The sequence below is a fragment of the Orcinus orca genome, chromosome 8, assembly GCF_937001465.1.
Source record: "Orcinus orca chromosome 8, mOrcOrc1.1, whole genome shotgun sequence".
NCBI classification, from domain to species: domain Eukaryota; kingdom Metazoa; phylum Chordata; class Mammalia; order Artiodactyla; family Delphinidae; genus Orcinus; species Orcinus orca.
Window position 1 is genome coordinate 84407971 of NC_064566.1, and position 20766 is coordinate 84428736.

General features: G+C 37.7%; 1 protein-coding gene across 4 annotated transcripts in view; it reads right to left on the minus strand.

Moving 5' to 3' along the window:
- The window catches only part of ALKBH8 (alkB homolog 8, tRNA methyltransferase), a 74328-nt gene that overhangs the window by 41227 nt on the left and 12335 nt on the right, over window positions 1-20766 (minus strand). For all 4 annotated transcript variants that reach the window (XM_033413414.2, XM_004284013.3, XM_049714089.1 and 1 more), the window contains 4 exons: window positions 20099-20230; window positions 18969-19064; window positions 16839-16943; window positions 15654-15724 (listed from right to left, as the gene is read on the minus strand). In XM_033413414.2, the coding sequence (XP_033269305.2) occupies window positions 15654-15724; window positions 16839-16943; window positions 18969-19064; window positions 20099-20230 (404 nt within the window). The remainder of the gene's footprint in view (window positions 1-15653; window positions 15725-16838; window positions 16944-18968; window positions 19065-20098; window positions 20231-20766) is intronic.

Sequence of the window (20766 nt, forward strand, 5' to 3'; positions counted from 1 at the left end):
GGTGAGTATAGGGATTTACTGTATAATACTAACTTTTCGGTGTGAAAATTTTCATAATAAAATGTTAGGAAAAGGGGAGAAAACCCCACTGTGGCCCATTTTTAAGCCATTATATATAGGCTTCAATTTTCTGAATAGACACTAAGGTCCACACATAAGAAAAAATAATAGCGTATTTATTAATTACATTATTAGAGATGATCAGTTGTGGCTTAAAGGAATGAAAACTGTCTGGGTGAAAACTCTTGATGGGAAAATATTCTGAGAGACTAGACTATAACTCATTCATTAGACAAATATTTATTAATCACTGTGTGAGGCATCAAAGACTCCAATGGTGAATAAGAGACATATTCTCTGCCCACCTAGAGATTACAGTTTCTGGCTAATTAATATTCCACATGTTTTAAAAATACAAAATACATATATATTTGTGAAATTCAAACACATCCCCTCCTATCAACAGAGTAATGATTTTAAAATAGGGAAATCTCAGTTTAAACAAATGATTAGAACTGACAAGACAAATACAAACATGACACTAATTAATGTGGAAACATTTGTGCTGAAATATAAAAGCCAAGTTTCAAGGAAGAAAAATACACTACCAAATAATCCAAATGTTATGGGAATTATGTTAGAAAATGTACAGAATACTTATTAATGATTATAATTGATGATTATTGATTTACTAGAGAAGCTCACAGAACTCAGGAAGACAGTTTACTTACTGTTTATCAGTTTATTATAAAAGGATATGATAAAGCATACAGATGAACATCAGATGCAAGAGGTGTATAGGACAAGGTAAGGAGTACAGAACATCCATGCCCTCTCTGGGCACACCACTCTCCCAGCACCTCCACGTGTTCATCAACCTGGAATCTCTCTATACTACTGGGATTTTTATGGAGGCTTCCTCATGTAGGCATGATTAATTATTAACTCCATTTCCAGACCCTCTCCCCTCTCTGGGAAGTTTTTGTGAATTTAAGGAAATGACTCTTATTTATAAAATTAAATGTACATTTTCTATGAAAATCAAATTTTCCTTAAAATATTCCATCATAAAAATAAAGTATTATCAATATCATCACAGTATCTGTATCTGAAATATAATGCTTGTGGGACTTCCCTGGTGGCGCAATGGTTAAGAATCTGCCTGCCAATGCAGGGGCCATGGGTTCGATCCCCAGTCCGGGAAGATCCCACATGCCGTGGAGCAGCTAAGCCTGTGCACCACAACTACTGAGCCTGTGCTCTAGAGCCCGTGAGCCACAACTACTGAGCCCACGTGCCACAACTACTGAAGCCCACATGCCTAGAGCCCACGCTCTGCAACAAGAGAAGCCACCAAAATGAGAAGCCCATGCACCGCAATGAAGAGTAGTCCTCACTCACTGCAACTAGAGAAAGCCTATGCGCAACACAGCCAAAAATAAATAAATAAATAAATTTTAAAAATATATAATGCTTGTTAAAGGCCAAAAAAAAAAAAAGATTTTTTTCAAAAATTCACTAAGGACTCACAATAAATAGTGCTTGCCAGCAACTGCTGAATCATTCTGCCCTGTGACAGCTTTGTTCCACAGGAGCTTTTTCCAATTATTCTTTTTGGCTTTACCTATATTCTTTATTTTCTGAGATGGCAGAGTCAATAAAGATCAAGTTCCCAGCAAGCTCATGGTAAGACAGGAGGGAAGGGGGCAGGGCACAATCATTAAAAGAATGACACAGCCATTGAGGATACAATAAAAACTAATCCGCCTAATTAGGCCCAAGATGGCAGAAGATTTGACTTCCAGTAGACCTTGAGCCTTATTATAATGCATTAGCTTATTGTAACACATTAGCATGCTAAATGACACACCCATAGGCACAATGATGGTTCCCAGGCTGACCACAAAAGGCCAAAAAGTGGGCTGTGGCCCAGTTCCTGGAAATCTCCATCCCTTCTCCAAAACAGTTAGAATATTCCTCCCACTCGTTAGCATATGTAATTACCCAGCCCATAAAAACTAACCACCCCCACAGCCTGGGACCCCAGTCTCACCTTCTGAGACTGACTACATTCTGTCTATGGAATGTGTCTCTCTCTAAACAAACTTTCATTTACTATGGCTCGCCCTAGAATTCTTTCCTACGTGAAGCCAAGAATCCTCACTTGGTAGCTCATCCCAGGAATTCACCCAAGACCTGGGACATGACCATTCTCTCACACTCCCTTCTCCTCCAACAATGGGGCATGACTGAGGGTAATGTTCAGTTCAAAGCAAACAAACAAAAAATCCTAGACATTCTGATCTTATAAAACCTTTAACACAACCAAAATACAACAGAAAAAAAAACTCAGACACAGCTATCACTCAAGTATTTACTCAAATAAAGATAAGATGCAGGGACTTCCCTGGCGGTACAGTGGTTAGGACTCCGGGCTCCCAATGCAGGGGGCACAGGTTCAATCTCTGGTCGGGGAACTAAGATCCTACATGCCGCATGGCACAGCCAATAAAAAAAAAGAAAAGAAAAAAAAGATAAGATGCATAACAGAAAGTACATGAAACAGATCTCCTCCATGTTGGCTAAACAGGAAAATGAAAAAACATATTGCTACTGGGAACACTTCTGAGAAAGAAGACAAACTTAATCCTGATCCTTATTGGTTAAAAATAGGCTGAGACCTTTAATCTTTTGAAACCCTTGAGGGTATATCAACAAGAGACAATAAGAGGTAAAGAATGATGTGTGATTTATACAGAACGATGAAAGCTGAGAGGACAGAAGTGACTATATTTAGCTGGAGAAAATATTTCATACCTGAGAATTTAGCAGACTAGAAAGAAGTCCACCTGTTTCCCATAGCCTGCCAAATCTAAGTTGCCCTAACTGGACCCACCTGTAACTGAGCAGGACCCTATGGGGTCTTCCTGGGACAGACCCCTCCCCCATATCGTCTGTCTTAGCTCCTCTCTGAAGTACCAAGATAATAGTATCTGACGCATATTTCCTGAGTTTTTTACATGCTAAAACCACCACCAAAGGAAGAAATTACTTAATGATTATGAGCACGTAGCCTCCAAACCATCTGGCACCTAAGGATTGATCACCATCAATCAATCAGAGAACTGTGCAGAAGCTGATCACATATCCTGGGACACCCCTCCCTCACCTTGCCTTTAAAAAAACTTTTCTGAAACCCTTCGGAGACTTTAGGGTTTTAGAGCATGAGCCACCCATCCTCCTTGTATTGGCACCTTTACAATAAATGCTGCCCTTTCCCTCACCACAATCCAGTGTCAGTAGATTGGCTTTACTGCATGCGGGCAAGCAGACCCAAGTTTGGTTCAGTAACAAAATGAAGTAAGTTTGCTTTTTATTTTAAACAGCAAACAAGTGATTCCACATACCTCATCATGGCCATGTCTGCCATGTTTGGACACGTGAGAAAGGAGAAGAGGAAAAAGGGAGACAGACACAACTGCAAGGATACAAGACTGAAGCTACAAACTACTTACAAAGGAAGAAATACAACAATATCAAAAATGTCTGTTAACATACGTTCCCTGGATTCATAAATATAGAATCCCACCATATCATGAGATAATTAGTTCATTGTGAGGGAGAAGAGCAACCCTGAACATTTTTAGTAAAACAAATATAACTTTTTGTCCTTCTACAAAAGATGACACTCCCAGAAGTATACTTTCCTAAGCTGAAAAGTAGCTGAAAGAGAAGCTTGTGGTATACCATATTTTTCCAAAGCAGAGGAATTAATAGGAATTTTGCCTAGGATATGTTGGAGACCAACAGCTGCTGTCAGTGACCTTTAAATCTCCTACCTATACTACATAAGTCTGCTTAGTTTCCATCCTTTAAGAAAAGTTAAAATCAAGGACCACAACAAACCAGTTTCCCAACACTAGGAGCCATGAATTCATTTGCTAAATTCTTTGAAAACTGGAATCTCAAGATTACCAAGTCTTGTGAAACTCAAAGGAAGGAGACAATGGCAGTAACAACACACTCTGGAATCAACACACAGCACATAGGACCTCCCATGTAAAAATGACTAAAGAAAGAAAACGAGCTCTGCTCCCTTGTCCTACAGTCAGAAGCAATTTTCTAAAGTACAGGCCTTAATAGTCTTATCAAGAGGGGGAAAAAGATCTCATACATGAAGTTGAGATGGTACCTTACGGCATATAACAGTGATCTGCAAGTAGTAGATGCAGCAGCTAAATACCATTGGGGCCCAAGGAACTTATTTCTCACTGCTTCTGAGAGAGCGTGTAAGAAGCTGAGCATCATTTCATGTTTCTAGCGTGAAAACTTTCCTAGTTGATCAGATACCATGAATACATTTAGGGGACATACCTGGGAACTTGTCTACAGTATTGCCTATGTGAAACAAGCAAAATTAGATCCGATTAAAAGTTTAAAAGAAAACACCACAAACAAATCTACTCTAGAGCACAACGTCAGCAAATTCCACCTTTCAAACACAACTCTACCTTACAAAACTAGGTCTCAACAGCTGAATAATAGATTCTGCCCTCTCTTCCTCTTCAGCCCCAAATACAGATGATTTTTCAATGGTTTTATATGGCTGAGCTCAAGAGGAATGTAAAATTAAAAGAAAAGGCATCTTTTAGTTTAATGGTCTAAGCACATTGCCAAATGCCATAAAAGAGAGCAAAATATACATTGCATAACAGAAAAATAAGCTTGAAAATGAACAGATGCCCAATTAGAGGCACTTTAGCCATCACTGAATATTCAATAGCTTAAACACCTATGAGATAATATGATCATGCTTATGTGTTTGCACTGAGACCACTTGCTATCAGCTCTCATTTATCACACTGTGGCTTCATTTGTTTGCAGGTACTGTGAAGTGAAATCCACCACCATCCAATTAAGGACTCTCAAAGCAAGATCAGTCACAAACCACCTCAGTAAAATTAAGTTTTCCTTTGTACATGATAAGGCTACATAGGTAATGAAACATTTTAGCTTAAATAAAAATTTTTTGGATTTTATCCTCATTTACTTGTTAGATTCTGTCTAGTAGATTATATTCCACAAATATTTTGGGGTGAATAAATGAATAAGTTCATCATAAATAATTTATTTGAAAATATAGGTGGTGTATCATACATTTTTGGAGAGAAGGCTTCCTAAATTCCATTTATTTATGTCCTGGGCTTTCCTCCTTAAGCAAAATAAATCACCAGATTCATATACACAGATAACCCAAATAAGACAGCTAGCACAACAAGAACAATAGTAGTTGTATGTATATCTATTCCTGAGGACCTGGCTATTCCTCATGAGGAAAAACTTACTATAGTACCTACCTCAGGCCTAGCATAGAATAGGTGATTGCTACACAATGAGGTATCACCTCACATCTGTCAGAATGGCGATTATCAAAAAGAAATAACAAGTGTTGGCATGGATATGGGAAAAATGCAACCTTGCATGCTGTTGGTAGGAATGTAAATTGGTTCAGCCACTAAGGAAAACAGTATGAAAGTTCCTCAAAAAATTAAAAATAGAACTACTATATGATCCAACAATTCCACTTACGGGTATTTATTCAAAGGAATAAACACTAACTTGAAAAGATATGTGCTCCCTCATGTGCATTATTTACAACAGCCAAGACATGGAAGCAACCTAAATGTCCATTAATGGATGAAGAAAATGTGAGATACACACACACACACACATTATTCAGCCATAAAAAAGGAGGAAATTTTGCCATTTGCGACAACAGGGATGAACCTAGAGTGTATTATGCTAAGTGAAATAAGTCAGACAAGAAAGACAAACATTGGGTTGCCCAAAAAAGTTCGTTCCGGTTTTTTCTGTAAGATGTTATGATCTCACTTACATGTGGAATCTAAAAAAAACATAACAAAACAGAAGCAGACTCAGATACAGAGAACTGGTGGTTCCAATGGGGAGGACGATGGAAGGATGAGTGAAATAGGTTAGGGAGATTAGGAGGTACAAACTCCCAAACTTACAAAATAAATTGGTCACGGGGATATAATGTACAGCATTACAATATTATTGACTATATTCTGTATCGCAACATATGGCAACTAGGCTTATCGTGGTAATCCTCTTACAACGTATAAAAATATCAAATTTCTATCCTGTACACCTGAAACTAATATAATACTGTAAGTCAATTATACTTCAATTTTTTTAAAAAAACTGGAAAAAAAAAGTATATGCTTCCAGAGACACCAAATGGAGAAAACAATTACAGCAGATTTTCAGTGCAACTCGAGGTAAGTTTTCCCCTCTTTACCAGTTTTAATTAAAAACTATAGAGGGGGGCAGAGTCAAGATGGCGGTGTGGGAAGATGCAGAGTTCACGTCTCCCCATAACTGGGGCGCCTGCCGGACTCTGCTCGGGGAGCCTAACACCCAAGGAGGATGGTAGGATGTGGGGGAACTGAGGCGGGGAGAAGCGGAGTTTGGACAGGACCGGCACCGCTGAGGGGTGGCTGAGAGGGGAGAGGGGTTCCCACGCCTGGAGGGACCCTCAGGGGCTCGGATCAGGGGGGAGTGGGCCCAGCATTTCCCCTACCACATTGGCTGGGGAAGTCTGCCCGGTTCTCAGGCCGGGTCCTACGCCCTCAGAGGTCCCCTCCAGGCTGGGTTGGTCCTGGGGGAGTAGGAGGGAAGCCGGGAGAGAAGGATAGGCAGGCAGAAGGAGCCCTCAGGACCAGAGGAGCAGGAAAGGAGCAGAGGGCATTTGCCCCTCCCACTTGGGCATGGGGAGCCTGCTGACCTCCCAGGCCAGTCCCCCGCCCTCCAAAGCCCCCTCCAGGCTTCATGGGCCCTGGGGGCATATGAGGGAGGCCGGGGAGATCAGCAGAGGCAGGTGGAAAGGGACCTCCAGGACCGGAGGAGCAGGAGAGGAGTGGAGGGCGTTTGCCCCGCCCACTCAAGCCCAGGAAGCCTGCTGGGCTCCCAGGGCAGGGTCCCCCACCCTCTGACACCAGGGGCAGGAGGCACTCCTGAGCCCCTTCTGTTCTGTTGAGCTTAAGCCCCACCCCCCACCCCACCACAGCCTTTCCCAGCCCTGTTGGTCCTAAACATAGGCCCACCCACTGCCCAAACATCACCCCTGCTTCGGCCCCACCCTCCACAGCCAAGGCTTTTCCCACCTTTTCTCTTCCTTTTTTTTACCATCCCGCAGAACTTGCAGGATCTTGGTTCATGAGCCAGGGGTCGGGCCAAAGCTCCTGCAGTGGGAGCTCTGAGTCCAAACCACTGGACTAACAGAGAACCTCAGACCCCAGGGAATATTCATCAGAGTGAGGTCTCCCGGAGGTCCTCACCTTAGCACCAAGACCCAGCTCTACCCAACAGCCTACAAACTGCAGTGTTAGAAGCCACAGGCCAAACAACTAGGAAGACAGGAACACAATCACACTCATTAAAAAAAGGAAAAAAAAATGAGAGAGCAAAACAATATGTCACAGATGAAGGGGCAAGGTAAAAACCTACAAGACCAAATAAATGAAGAGGAAATAGGCAATCTACCTGAAAAGGAATTCAGAGTAATGATAGTAAACATGATCTAGAATCTCTGAAATAGAATGGAGACACGGATTGAGAAAATACAAGAATGTTTAACAAAGATCTAGAAGAATTAAAGGACAATAAAACAGAGATGAACAACAAAAAACTGAAATGAAAAATACACTAGATGGAATCAATAACAGAATAACTGAGGTAGAAGAACGAATAAGTGAGCTGGAAGACAAAATGGTGGAAATAACTGCCAAGGAGCAGAATAAAGAAAAAAGAATGAAAAAAATTGAAGACAATCTCAGAGACCTCTGGGACAACACTAAATGCACCAAAATTCAACTTATAGGTTCCCAGAAGAAGAGAAAAAGAAAGGGTCTGAGAAAATATTTGAAGAGATTATAGTCGAAAACTTCCTTAACATGGGAAAGGAAATAGTCACCCAAGTCCAGGAAGCACAGAGAGTCCATACAGGATAAACCCTAGGAGAAACACACCAAGACACATATTAATCAAACTAAGAAAAATTAAATTTAAAGAAAAAATATTAAAAGCAGCAAGGGAAAAACAATACATAACATGCAAAGGAATCCCAATAAGGTTATCAGCAGATTTTTCAGCATAAACTCTGCAGGCCAGAAAGGAGTGGCAGGATATACTTAAAGTGATGAAAGAGAAAAACCTACAACCAAGACTACTCTACCCAGCAAGGATCTCATTCAGATTCGATGGAGAAGTCAAAAGCTTTTCAGAAAAGCAAAAGCTAAGAGAATTCAGCACCACCAAACCAGCTTTACAACAAATGCTATAGAAACTTCTCTAGGCGGGAAACACAAGAGAAGAAAAGGACCCACAAAAACAAGCCCAAAACAATTAAGAAAATGGTAATAGGAACTTCCATATCAATAACCTTCAATGTAAATAGATTAAAGGCCCCCCAAAAAAGACACAGACTGGCTGAATGGATACAAAAACAAGACCCATATACGCTGTCTACAAGAGACCCACTTCAGACCTAGGGACACATAAAGACTGAAAGTGAAGGGATGGAAAAAGATATTCCATGCAAATGGAAATCAAAAGAAAGCTGGAGTAGCAATACTCGTATCAGATAAAATAGACTATAAAATAAAGACTGTTACAAGAGATAAGGAAGGACACTACATAATGATCAAGAGATTAATCTAAAAAAGAAGATGTAACAATTGTAACTCTTTATGCACCCAACATAGGAGCACCTCAATACATAAAGCAAATGCTAACAACCATGAAAGGGGAAATAGACAGTAACACAATAATAGTGGGGGACTTTAACACCCCACTTACACCAATGGACAGATCATCCAAACATAAAATAAATAAGGAAACACAAGCTTTAAATGACACAATATACCAGATAGATTTAATTGATATTTATAGAACATTCCACCCAAAAGTGGCAGAATACACTTGCTTCTCAAGTGCACATGGAACATTCTCCAGGATAGATCCCATCTTGGGACACAAATCAAGCCTCTGAAAATTTAAGAAAATTGAAATCGTATGCAGCATCTTTTCTGTCCACAACGTTATAAGATTGGAAATCGATTACAGGAAAAAAACTGTAAAAAACATAAATACATGGAGGTTAAACAGTGCACTACTAAATAACCAAGAGATCACTGAAGAAATCAAAGAAGAAATTAAAAAATACATAGAAACAAATGACAACAAAAACACAACAACCCAAAACCTTTGGGACACAGCAAAATCAGTTCTAAGAGGGAAGTTTATAGCAATTCAATCTCACCTCAAGAAACAAGAAAAATCTCAAATAAACACTCTCACTCTACACCTAAAGCAACTAGAGAAAGAAGAACAAAGAAAACCCAAAGGCAGTAGATGGAAAGAAATCATAAAGATCAGAGCAGAAATAAACGAAATAGAAATGAAGAAAACAATAGCAAAGTTCAATAACACTAAAAGCTGGTTCTTTGAGAAGATAAACAACATTGATAAAGCCAGACTCATCAAGAAAAAAAGGGAGAGGACACAAATCAATAAAATTAGAAATGAAAAAGGAGAAATCACATTTGACACCATAGAAATACAAAGGATTATAAGAGACTACTACAAACAACTATACGCCAATAAAATGGACAACCACGAAGAAATGGACAAATTCTTGGAAAGGTACAATTTTCCAAGACTGAACCAGGAAGAATTAGAAAATATAAACAGACTTATCACAAGTAATGATATTGAAACCATAATTAAAATTTTTCCAACAAACAAAAGTCCAAGACCAGATGGCTTCAAAGGCGAATTCCATCAAACATTTAGATAAGAGCTAACACCCATCCTTCTCAAACTCTTCCAAAAAATTGCAGAGAGAGGAACACTCCGAAATTCATTATATGAAGCCACCATCACCCTGATACCAAAACCAGAAAAAGATATCACAAAAAAAGAAAATTATAGATCAATATCACTGATGAACATAGATGCAGAAATCTTGAACAAAATACTAGCAAACAGAATCCAACAACATAATAAAAGGATCATACACCATGATCAAGCAGGATTTATCCCATGGATGCAAGGATTCTTCAATATATACAAATCAAGCAATGTGATACACCATATTAACAAATTAAGGAATAAAAACCGTATGATCATCTCAATAGATGCAGAAAAGCTTTTGACAAAATTCAACACACATTTATGATAAAAACTCTCCAGAAAATGGGCATAGAGGGTACCTACCTCAACATAATAAAGGCCATATATGACCAATCCACAGCAAACAGCATAAGCAATGGTGAAAAACTGAAAGCAGTTCCACTAAGATCAGCAACAAGACAAGGATGTCCACTCTCACCACTCTTATTCAACATAGTTTTGGAAGTCCTAGCCATGGCAATCAGAGAAGAAAAAGAAATAAAAGGAATACAAATTGGAAAGAAGAAGCAAAACTGTCACTGTTTGGAGATGATATGATACTATACATAGAGAGTCCTAAAGATGCAACCAGAAAACTACTAGAACTAATCAACAAAATTGGTAAGGTTTCAGGATACAAAATTAATGCACAGAAATCTCTGGCATTCCTATACACTAACAACAAAAAAATCAAAAATATAAATTAAGGAAACACTCCCATTTACCATCACAACAAAAAGAATAAAATACCTAGGAATAAACCTACCTAAGGAGGCAAAAGACTTTTACTGAGAAAACTATAACACATGATGAAAGAAATCAAAGATGACATAAATAGATGGAGAAATACACCATGTTCTTGGAATGGAAGAATCAATATTGTGAAAATGACAATACTACCCAAAGCAATCTACAGATTCAATGCAATCCCTACCAAACTACCAAGGGCATTCTTCACAGAATTAGAACAAAAAATTTTACAATTCATATGGACACAAAAGACCCCGACAAAGAAAAATGGAGTTGGAGGAATCAAGCTCCTGATTTCAAACTATACTACAAAGCCACAGTAATCAAGACAGTATGGTACTGGCACAAAAACAGAAATATAGATCAATGGTAAAGGATAGACAGCCCAGAGATAAACCCACGCACATTTGGTCACCTAATTCATGAATAAAGGAGGCAAGAACATACAGTGCAGAAAAGATAGCCTCTTCAATAAGTGCCAGGAAAACTGGACAGCTACATGTAAAAGAATGAAATTAGAACACTCCCCAACACCATACACAAAAATAAACTCAAAATGGATTAAAGACCTAAATGTAAGACCAGACACTATAAAACTCTTAGAGGAAAATATAGGTAGAACACTCTATGACATAAATCACAGCAAGATCTTTTTTGACCCACCTCCTAGAGAAATGTAAATAAAAACAAGAATAAACAAATGGGACCTAATGAAACTTAAAAGCTTTTGCACAGGAAAGGTAACCATAAACAAGACGAAAAGACAACCCTCAGAATGGGAGGAAATATTTGCAAATGAACCAATGGACAAAGGATTAATCTCCAAAATATACAAACAGTTCATGGAGCTCAATATCAAAAAAACAAACAATTCAATTAAAAAATGGGTGAAAGACCTAAATAGACATCTCACCAAAGAAGACATACAGATGGCCAAGAGGCACATGAAAAGATGCTCAACATCACTAATTATTAGAGAAATGCAAATCAAGACTACAATGAGGTATCACCTCACACCAGTCACAATGGCCATTATCAAAAACTCTAGAAACAATAAATGGTGGAAAGGGTGTGGTGAAAAGTGAAGCCTCCTCCACTGTTGGTGGGAATGTAAACTGATACAGCCACTATGGAGAACAGTATGGAAGTTTCTTAAAAAACTAAATATAGAACTACCATATGACCCAGCAATCCCACTACTGAGCATATACCCTGAGAAAACCATAATGCAAAAAGAGACATGCACCACAATGTTCATTGTGGCACTATTTACAATAGCCAGGACATGTAACCAACCTAACTGTCCATTGACAGATGAATGGATAAAGAACATGTGGCACATATATACAATGGAATATTACTCAGCCATAAAAAGAAACAAAATTGAGTTATTTGTAGTGAGGTGGATGGACCTAGAGTCTGTCATACAGAGTGAAGCAAGTCAGAAAGAGAAAAACAAATACCGTATGATAACACATATATGTGGAATCTAAAGGAAAAAAAAATGGTACTAATGAACCTAGTGGCAAGGCAGGAATAAATACGTAGACATAGAGAATGGACTTGAGGACATGGGGGAGGGGAGGGGAAAGCTGGGGCGAAGTGAGAGTAGCGTCGACATGTATATACTACCAAATGTAAATAGCTACTGGGAAGCAGCAGCATAGCACAGGGACATCAGGTAGGTGCTTCGCAATGACCCAGAGACATGAGATAGGGAGGGTGGAAGGGAGGCTCAAGAGGGAAGGGATATGGGGATATATGTATGCATATGGTTGACTCACTTTGTTGTACAACAGAAACTAACACAGTACTGTGAAGCAATTATACCCCGATAAAGGTCTGTTAAAAAAATAAAAACTATATAATGGGACTTCCCTGGTGGTCCAGTGGTTAAGACTTCACCTTCCAGTGCAGGGGGTGCGGGTTCGATCCCTGGTCAGGGGGAGCTAAGATCCCACATGCCTCGTGGCCAAAAAACGAAAATATAAAACAGAAGCAATATTGTCACAAATTCAATAAAGACTTTAAAACTGGTCCACATCAGAAAAAAACAACTATATAATGAACTTTTAGGGTGTTGGAGGAACACTTAGGCCCCATTTTTTATATTTCCCTAGGAATGGAGAGAATCTCTATAGGAGTGAAAGTAATAAGAACAAACCTCGCTCTTCTCCATTCCTTAACTTCCAACTCCCCAGGAGAGAAGGCACCTCAGCTGATTGGTTAGCCTGGAGCCAAACCTGCTTGGATGAGCCCTTTCCTCTCTCCTTCTCAAATCCCGCTGGTTTGCAGAATCTAATTTATGCTTCCTCATGTCCTCTGTTATAGGGGCAGCCTCTGCCTCTATAGGAAAAGTCTCCAGTTGTACCAGTGTAAAGGACAGTATGTCTAATTCATAGGTGAATTATTAATAAGTCCACTTGGCTACAGATCCAAAGCCATGATCTTCCATGTTTTCTCAGTAGTTAAGTTGACAGTCTGATATTCATTTATCTTTCATTTCATTTCTCAATTGGTTACACAGAAGGAAAAAACAAAGATGTTCTTTACTGGTCCCCTAAAGCTACAAGCCAGGATAAGAGGTAAAATTAAAATAAACCAGTCAGAGAAGAGCTCTTTTCGCTTCCTGTCCTCATTATTTTTGAAAGCACTTAATAAGAATCCACACATGTAGTTGATAAGATGGTTGTCTTATCAAATACACTAGCTCTGTAGTCACATTATCAACATAATCACACAAGCTCAGCAAAAGTTAAAAAGCCAAAGCACTATAGTTAGTGATAAGAACTAAGCAAATGCAAACAAATACTAGTAAACAGTATTTGCATCCAGCAACAAGATCAGATTTTGAAACAACCTCATATTTTAAAGATGCTTACAGATCTGAAATTCTGATTTCTTTTTTTTTAATTGGAGTATAATTGCTTTACAGTGTTGTGTTAGTTTCTGCTGTACAATGAAGTGAATCAGCTATATGTATATCTATATCTCCTCTCTCTTTTTTTAAAATAAAATTTATTTATTTTTGGCTGCATTGGGTCTTCGTTGCTGTGCGTGGGCTTTCTCTAGTTGCAGCAAACGGGGGCTATTATTTGTTGCAGTACACGGGCTTCTCATTGCAGTGGCTTCTCCTGTTGCGGAGCATGGGCTCTAGGCGCACAGGCTTCAGTAGTTGCAGCACACAGCCTCAATAGTTGTGGCACACGGGCCCAGCTGCTCCGCAGCATGTGGGATCTTCCCAGACCAGGGCTCGAACCCATGTCCCCTGCATTGGCAGGCAGACTGTTAACCACTGAGTCCTCTCCTCCCTCTTGGACCTCCCTCCCACCACCCCCATCCCACCCATCTAGGTCATCACAGAACACCGAGCTGAGCTCCTTGAGCTATACAGCAGGTTCCCACTAGCTATCTATTTTACACATGGTAGTGTATTTATGTCAAACCTTATCTCCCAATTCTTCCCACGTTCCCCTCCCCCCCATGAACACATGTCCGTTCTCTATGTCTACATCTCTATTCCTGCCCTGCAAATAGGTTCATCTGTACCGTTTTTCTAGATTCTACATATATGTGTTAATATACAATATTTGTTTTTCCCTTTCTGGCTTACTTCACTCTGTATGACAGACTCTAGGTCCATCCACATCTCTGCAAATTACCCAATTTCATTCCTTTTTATGGCTGAATAATATTCCATTGTACATACGTATCACATCTCGAAATGTCATTGGACATTTTGGTTGTTTCCATGTCCTAGCTACTATAAACAGTGCTGCAATGAACAATGGGGTACATGTGTCCATTTCAATTATGGTTTTCTCAGGGTATATGCCCAGTAGTGGGATTGCTGGATCATATGGTAGTTCTGTTTTTAGTTTTTTAAGGAACCTCCATACTGTTCTCCACAGTGGCTGTATGGTTTACATTCCCACCAACAGTGCAAAAGGATTCCCTTTTCTCCACACCCTCTCCAGCATTTATTGCTTGTAGATTTTTTGATGATGGCCATTCTAACCAGTGTAAGGTGATACCTCATTGTAGTCTTGATTTGCATTTCTCTAATAATTAGAGATGTTGAGCATCTTTTCAAGTGCCTCTTGGCCATCTGTGTGTCTTCTTTGGTGAAATGTCTATTTAGGTCTTCTGCCCATTTTTTAATTGGGTTGTTTTTTTTTTATATTGAGCTGCATGAACTGTTTGTATATTTTGGAGATTAATCCTTTGTCCGTTGCTTCATTTGCAAATATTTCCTCCCATTCTGAGGTTGTCTTTTCGTTTTGCTTATGGTTTCCTTTGCTGTACAAAAGCTTTTAAGTTGATTTCTATCTAAAATTCTATCTGCAGTTTGCAAGGATTGCTTTAAATCAGACTTTTGATAGCTTCTTTAGCAGTTCAAATAAAGTACAACTATTAAAAACAAGTCAATGAATAAACATGAACCTCTTATTATTCATTTGTAAAGATAAGGACATTACCCTCTACTACTCAAAGTTGTTGAAGGGACTGAATCATATACTATACGTGAAAAAGTTTATCACAATTCCAGACACTTACATTTTAGTTTTGTTTCTTTCATCTCTAGCCTGCAGCTACTATCTTTAGCCACTAGATGGTAATGCTGCTACAGTAAATTATTGCAAAATGGAAGTCTGGATTTTATTTAACTTCTAAAAGTAAAATGTAAAAATTAACTTACAGGACTTTTCCTGGCATCTGATGAACTGATAGATAAAACTTTGGACACCTAAAAGAAGAGACTGTGATAATTTCACAGTCTGTAAGAAATGAAACTGTTAATGGTGCCTTTACATTTCATTTTTAAATCTTAATTCACTTGGATTAAGAAATGTGAGAAATCCTATGAAAAGGGCATTGTATAAGGTAAGGCATTTGTTGATAGCTAATAAAAATGTTTGAATATTTACCTCTGACCCCAAACTGAGAGAAACGATCTCATCCTCAAACGCAGAATGTGTGTCAATATGAGCAGGAATTCCTGAGATGGAAGATAGGATAACAGGTCACTTCATTTTTCCTTTTCGTAGATTTAAGACAACTCTAAATATAGCCTCATAGTATTAGAGTGAAAACATCATTTGATAAACTGGAATGTACTGTAATTTTAGTTAAAAGGAAACATTTAAGGTCAATGTGAATAAAATTAAACTAAGTCTAAACTAAAAATATAACTTCATGTTAAAGCACCATTGTGACCTGACTGTAAAATCAAGATTTGAGAGTCACTCCTTAACTAGAACATTTACTCAATCCCAGCCCAAGAGGAAGTGTGAAATATAACTAACAAAGTCATTTTGACCTCTGAATACTGGATTCCCAAGTACCTGTAGAACAAAAACAACAGCCAGGTGTGAAGACTAATCTTATCAATAACTAAGATATGGCTTCTTCCACCAGTCTCTCAATCTATGTTAAATGAGTATCTCTTACTTGAAAGGAACCTTGCTACATGGTGAGGGTACCTAAACCTAGTAAGACACAATCTCTGTCCTCAAGGAGCTTATAGACCAATGGAAAGACTGATAGGTAAATAAGCTATCATAAAACATCCTGATAAATGCAGAGAAGGAAAAAACGCCACAACTCCTGCCATTAATAAAACCCTCAATATCATTTGATTAGTACAAATATCAGACGAAAATGCTGCTAACAAGTGCAAAAAATCAATAACCTAAAGATTTTTTACTAAAATGTCATCCTAGAATTGTCTTCCACATTCTCGACAGAAGAGAAAGAAGAGCATGATGATCCAACCAGTTAGTCTTCTTCTATGTACCTGTAAATTATTTGATTTCTTCCACTTTACATGCCTCCTTTGTTTTTAAAGCAATCTTCTCCCTCTCTAAAAAAAAAATGTTGAGGGAGAACAAAAGAAAATCACAAATAGCAACTGTGTCTGTTTACACTTAGAGATGCAAATTCCTCAAGAGACTGAGCGTAGACTTGCAAATGGATTGAAATCAACACAGGTAACAAACATAAGCATATTAAGAGTCAGTTCGAGCTAAAAAATACTATCTTTGATCTTAGAGTTATATAACCCACTTAGTTATGAAATATATGACTGGAATTTTAGAAGAAGAAATATTCACCATGCCCAGGTTCATACTGGTTAACAGTCAGTTGATCAGGTTTATGTTTAATGAAACCTTCCTTCAACCATTTCTCCAAAATGCTATCACAAATGTCCGGAAGACCTGAAACCAGTAATCATAAAGGTGAAACATATTAAAATATTTACTTTGCATGTTTTACCCAAGAATGAAAAAATAGTCACTATGATAAAAATCACACAGCTTTGGGGCTTCCCAGGTGGCACAGTGGTTGAGAGTCCGCCTGCCGATGCAGGGGACACGGGTTTGTGCCCCGGTCCGGGAAGATCCCACATGCCACGGAGCGGCTAGGCCCGTGAGCCATGGCCGCTGAGCCTGCGCGTCCAGAGCCTGTGCTCCGCAACAAGAGAGGCCACAACAGTGAGAGGCCCGCGTACCGCAAAAACAAAACAAAACAAAACAAAATCACACAGCTTTTAGTTTAGTGGTCAGATCCAAACGTAACAGTAAACTCACAAGCAAAGTAAAATTAAAACAAAATTTTAAGAATCTTTTAAAGTTATTTTATTGATTTTATCAAATAAAATGTACAAAAGAACAATTTTGCAGACAACAATTTTGGTATTTTGTAAAACAGAAATAAGATTATAACATTTATGATATTATATACTGGAAATTATCCTGACCACTTTCTTTTTTGTTATTTTAAATTATTAATTTACTTTAAATTTAATTATTTTAAATTATTTCTCTTTAAAAAACATGCTTTTCAAAGTGGAACTAACTTACTTTTATTGGAGTCATAAATGTTATTTCATGAGGCAAAGGAAATATTTAAATAAGATTAAAGTCATAAAAATACAGATAAATTTAACTCCAACGAACAATTCTACCAAAGGATTAATATCCTGATTATGTAGCAAATTCTTATTAATATATTTGACCACCCATTAGAAAAAACTGGTAAAGAAGATGAAAAAGAATTCACAGAAAAGGAAATAAAAATGGCCAACCTCACTAGTAATCAGGTGATTATAAAGTTAAAAGTTTTACAATATCACATGCTGCTAGGGGTAGGGGGAAGGAGGTGCACACTTCGTGAGAGTATGTTGGTATAGCTTTTTTAGGGTGCAATTCGTCAGTGTCTATTGACATTTTTAAACGAACATAACTCTGACACAATTCTAATTTAGTAGTTTCCCTTGAGCAACTCTTGCTTTAATGCATAAAGAGGTGTATACAAAGATATTCACTGCAGCACAACTTGTAACAGCTAAAAACTAGAAATAGCCTAAATGTCTAGCAAAAGGAAATTAACTGAATAAGCTATTATTGAACATTCAGTAAAATGAAAACCTATATAAGATCTCTAAGACATATTGTGATAATGTGGTAATATATGAATATACAATTTATAACATACAGTGTAATACTACGTGTTAACACCTATATACGTTTACAGGTTATTTGGATGTAAACTCATTTATAAGGATTGAAATAGTATACACTAAACTGTTAATGGTACTACTTCTGAAGAGGAGTATGGGAGTATGGATAGTGTTCAAGAGAAATTAAATTTAGCTTTATTTATATGTATAACATTTTTAACACAAAACGACACTATTTAGTTAATTAAAATGGTTTAAATTTAATCAACTGTTTCATAAGTTTACCTACAAATGACAAATGAAAAATAATCTCAACCATGATATCCTAATATTATTAATATATTAATTTTTACCAGCCCTTATTATTTATTAACAGTTACTGGGTTTCCCTGGTGGTGCAGTGGTTAAGAATCCGCCTGCCAATGCAGGGGACACGGGTTCGACCCCTGGTCCAGGAAGATCCCACATGCCACGGAGCAACTAAGCCTGTGTGCCACAACTACTGAGCCTGTGCTCTACAGCCCACGAGCCACACTACTGAGCCCGCGTGCCACAACTAGTGAAGCCTATGCACCTACAGCCCATGCTCCGCAACAAGAGAAGCCACCGCAATGAGAAGCCCGTGCACTGCAACAAAGAGTAGCGTAGCCCCAACTCGCCACAACTAGAGAAAGCCTGCATGCAGCAATGAAGACCCAATGCAGCCAAAAATAAATTAATTAAATAAATAAATTAAAAAAAATTTTTTTTAATGTATTAAAAAAACACAACAATTACTTACCCCCAGGTAATGGCTTATCTTTATCTACATGGTTGTTCTCATAGTGGAATTCATAGCCAAAATGCTTTACTCTTCTGTGTTTTAAGGATTTTTGAACTGTATGAAGAGAAGAAAGTAAACTATTTAGGAGAAAAAGAATTTGATTCCTCATGTATTTCAAAGTCAACTTTATGAATAAGGATTGGTTTAGTAATGGTAACTTTTGTTAACTGCTAAATTATTGTCTTTAGTAAAATGAAACATTCTACCTCATAGCTGCTATTCTTTTAAGTCTAAAATTGAAACAAACTTTTAAGGGTTTCACCCAGTCAATCTGAAAGAGCTAAACATGTCCACTGCCACTCATAAGATTGCTAATGATCTGGAAAAGAGTCAAAGTAACGAATTTGTAAATTTCTCCAGGAGGTTCTTACTACATTATAATGATATGTTACTGAACTGCTGATTCCTCATAGGAAATTTGTCTTAGGGTGGAGAGAACCAAATAAGACAATATAGGGTTGTCCCTGGGTATCCTTGGGGGATTGGTTCCCTCAAATACCAAAATCCAAGGACAATAAAGTCTCTTACATAAAATAGTGCAGTATTTGCATGTAACCTTCATACAGCTTTCACATCCTCCAGCATGCTTTAAATAATCTCTAGATTATTTACAATACCTAGTACAACGTAAATGCTATGTAAAATAGTTGTAAATAACAACGTAAATGCTATGTAAATAGTTGCCAACATGCGGCAAGTTCAAGTTTTGCTTTTTGGAACTTTCTGGAATTTTTCTTTTTTCTTTTTCTTTTATTTATTTGGAATTTCTCTTTTTTTCCCAAATATTTTCAATCCATGGTTGACGGAATTCATGGATACGGAACAGACAACCAACTGTATATAAAACGGCTTATAAATGTTAGTTGCACAAATGTTGACTAATAAATATTAATCAGTTTGGAGTTTTAAATTGATACCTATATAAATGCTATTTATTATTAATGCTCTTAAGAATTGTTGGTATGACTTACCTAACATTGTATCCAGGGTACTTTCAGTAATTTTGAGGAAACAGAGTTTTAATAAACCAAAGGAGGATAAGGCATTTTGCAGAAACTTTTAAATACCAGATTTAAAGTTTTACTTACAATTTTGATTGTCTGTATCTTCTGTCCAGTTAACACTTTCCAAAAGCATTTTCTCATCCTCAGAAGAAATAATGTCTTCTATTACCATGAGGCCTGGAGGCAAGGCTTGAAGCCCCAACTCTTTCCACTGTGCTGGGGAAATGAAATTAAAATAGTCAAAATACAAAACTTAAAGTTCTCATAGACAAATAATTCTGTCCAATAGCCATTTATCAGTTCATAAAACCCCAAACCTCATTTTTAGAAATAAGAATGCTGAAAGGCACACAACATATTAAAAACAAAAAATAAAGGCCAAGATAAAAATTATGGTACATTTTATCCACTGCAATTACCAATAGCAAATAGAACAGTATTTACTTAAATATTTTGTTTGAACACAATTAAGCCACTTTTTAAATCTCACTAAGAAAAAAGGTTTCTCATAATATCTACAGTATGCACCTCCATAAACAAACCAGATTCTAAATATTGAATAAAAAAATTTAAATACTCATTTTTGCTCCTATGGTCAAGTAATAGAAGAGTGTAAAACAACAGTATGGTGGTTTCTTAAAAAAACTAAATATAGAGTTGTCATATGACTCAGCAATCTCACTCCTGCACATACATCAGGACAAAACTATAATTCAAAAAGATACATGCACCCCAATGTTCATAGCAGCACT